This window comes from Terrapene carolina, unplaced genomic scaffold (assembly GCF_002925995.2).
Source record: "Terrapene carolina triunguis isolate 2854851 unplaced genomic scaffold, T_m_triunguis-2.0 Scaffold195, whole genome shotgun sequence".
NCBI classification, from domain to species: domain Eukaryota; kingdom Metazoa; phylum Chordata; order Testudines; family Emydidae; genus Terrapene; species Terrapene triunguis.
The window spans coordinates 22,210-25,259 of NW_020664546.1; the positions used below are offsets into that span (position 1 = coordinate 22,210).

Below are 3,050 nucleotides of genomic sequence, written 5' to 3' on the forward strand. Positions count from 1 at the left end.
CCACTTGAGCCTAGTCCCAGCTCATGAGCGCCTCAGGGCAAGTCTACACTACAGTCACCCTATGTTACATCGAGGTACAGCCACTGCAGTCATTAAATCGCTTTTGCATGTCTGCCCTATGCTCCTTGTGTCAGCGGTGCATGTCCTCACCAGGAGCGCTCGCACCGGTTGACCTGTCAGCCAGCAGCGGGCAATGTGAGCAATGCAGCGTCTACACACGCTCTCGCGGAGCTGGAGTTCATCAGTCGGCGTAGCGGGCGAGCGATACTTTAGTGTAGACGCTGACAGGGTTAGGTCAATGTGACCTCTGTTGTGTAGACCAGGGCTCAGCGTCCAGTCCTGATGTGCGAATGGAATCGGTGCATTTCTGGCCTAGAAGCAAGGAGTGGAGCTAATGGAGCCACAGTGACACCTAGTGAGACTGTTGAGCAAGGATGAAAAAGAGAGGGAGAGCGCGCCTGGTCTGCTTTCCTTCAAACCAGTGTAAATCAGGAGCAGCAACTCCACTAGCTCTGAGTCTCCTCAGTCACATCATTGCAAATCAGGAGTTACCCCACTGATCCCGACTCCCCTCTCATTCACACAGGTATAAATCAGGAGCGCCGGTGTAAATCAGGAGTAACCCCATTGATCATGATTTCCCCTCATTCATGCGGGTGTAAATCAGGAGTAACCCCACTGATCCCAATTCCCTTCTCATTCACGCGGGGTAAATCAGCATCACTGTTAACTCCAGAGGAGTTTTGCCTCTTCACAGCTCAGCATCCGGCCTCTAGCTATAAAACTGTCTGGAATTAGTCACCCTGCCTCCAGCCTTCGTTGGGGCAGATGTGTGACACTGCAGCCAACGGTCCATGGCTATTCATTTCCCAGGGCAAACACAAGCACGCGGGACCGTGACAGCTGGGGGGTGGTTACTTTTTAATCTGAAAAGCCCCTTCAAGGCCCTGCGCTATCCAGTGATGCGCACAGCATCCCAGCGCCCCGGCAGCCTGGTTTCCCCTGGCTGACTCAATAGCATTAGCACTGCTGGCTCTTGCTATGGCTGTGATGTCCAGAGGCCTCCCTAACGCGCTGGGGCTGCGAGTGTGGAGATGTGGACAGAGCTCGAGGAAGCTCATGTATGCATGGAAAGGAACACAGATTGGGGTATCCCCAGGCCTCTGTGGAGGCGGGGTGGAGAGCTGTTTGGGCTGTGACGGGACACAGCTCCAGAAGGGCTCAGAGCTCAGAGTCGCCCAGGCCATTGCGGGTGACAGTGGTTTTCGCTTTGTGCCATAAACTCTTGTTCTTTCTTTCCTTCTCCCCCCTTCCGATTCCCTTGTCCCGCAACTTCCCTCTCCCCCTCCCCCACTTTTGTTCCTCTGCCACAGGCTGCCAAGCTGCCAATGTCCATCATCATCGTGGGAGTTGGGCAGGCCGAATTTGACGGTAAGGCCTCCACCCTCCTCTCTCTGCCTTTGTTTAAACCAGCAGGCGCTCATCTAGGTGTGGCAAGATGGCTGTATGCATCGGGTCTCAGCCTGGCCACAGACACCCGGGGGCAAGTCACTTCTGGCCAGATCCACAAAGGAGAGCCTAGCTCCTAGGCACCCAGCTACCCCGCAGCACCCCCAGCCCCGAGCCAGGCACCCAGGCTCCCCGTGCATTGTATGGGGAATTCGGCAGCTCAGAAGGGCATTCACAGAGGACAGACGCTGAGCAAGGAGCCACCTACGCCAGCCAGTAGGAAATGCTCAGGAGAGAGGTGCAGCCCGAGCCCCACCCCTCTTAGGTAGTGAGGGCCATCTCTGCTTAGGATTCCCAGCCTGGAATCCACTCCTGGAGTTAGAGGCCAGGTCAGCTCCTTCTCCTGCCAAAAGCCCGGGGCGCTCACCTGGCACATGGGAGACCTGCCTTCAAAGCCCTGCTGTGCAGCACAGCCTTGATCTCAGCTCTCCCCCTCCCAGGGGAGACCCCTGACACCTGATTAGGGGGTATGCTGGGCAGGTCTCGCTCCATCTCTCCTGCTGGAGCCGTTCCACTGGGTCAGTAATGCAATATTCATGGAGCAAGAGATGGACTGTATAGCCCAGTGGGTAGGGCACTCCCCTGGCAGACCTGGGCTCAAGGCCCTGTTCCAAATCAGGCAGGGGTGTGTGAAAGCAGGTCTCCCACGCTCCAGGACAGCGCTCTAACCATGGGCTGTGGGACAGACACACTTTTTCTCTCTTCCGAACCTGCCTGCTCCCCGTTGTCTTTTGAGGGAGGGGAATCGATCCAGTAGGCGTGCTCTGAGCGCACCTATTGGACAGGGCCTGCGGGCAAGATGGGCGGGATGACGCCTAGTTTGAGGATCCTGCTAGGGTTTAGGTGTGAGCGAGGGTGCCGAGCAGCTCAGTGGGGTCAGGATTTTGTGCCTGCTGCCTGGCGGGAACATAGGCACCTACGGGATGTACCGGCAGAAATGGAGGTGTGGCCAGGGGAGCCGGGGTTTGAGGAGCTCAGTGACGTCTTGGGTTGCCACCCAGCTGGTGTTCACCCAGACAGGCTGGAATTCAGCTTGTGTGACCAGGTGCCATTTGACAAGCCTGGACATCCATTGTTTTTTTTATCTGGGGGGAGAGGTGGAGCAGGGGCAGGGCCTCGAGGGAAAGAGGCAGAGCAGGGGCAGGGCCTTGGGGGGAAAGAGACAGAAAAGGGGCGGGGCCTCAAGGGAAAGAGGTGGAGAAGGGGCAGGGCCTTGACATCTACATGTTGGAAAGTACCTAAAGGGGTAGTTAGGCACCGAAGTCCCTTTGCAGGCCTAGCCCCTCCTCTGCTGGTGCCTCGGTCCCCGGGGACAGAGCTTTCCTACCTCACAAAGGTGTGGTGATGCTGAACTCATTAGTGACTGACTGTGATGCCATGGTAATTAGGGTTACCATTCGTCCGGATTTACCCGGACATGTCCTCCTTTTTGTGCTAAAAATAGTGTCCGGGGGGAATTTGTAAATCACTCAAAATGTCCGGGATTTCCCCCCTCCCCCGGCAGAGCAGAGCGAGCGGCTGGGAGGGCTGCAGGAAAGTCA

At 56.8% G+C, this 3,050-nt stretch overlaps 1 protein-coding gene across 1 annotated transcript in view; it reads left to right on the forward strand.

The window, feature by feature from the left end:
• Positions 1–1,373: 1,373 nt before the first annotated feature.
• Positions 1,374–3,050, forward strand: part of LOC113407086 (copine-8-like) — a gene marked incomplete at its 5' end in the record, with an annotated part of 17,581 nt that continues 15,904 nt past the window's right edge. Inside the window, one exon of the mRNA XM_026655100.2 lies at positions 1,374–1,431. Coding sequence (XP_026510885.1) covers positions 1,374–1,431 — 58 coding nt within the window. The remainder of the gene's footprint in view (positions 1,432–3,050) is intronic.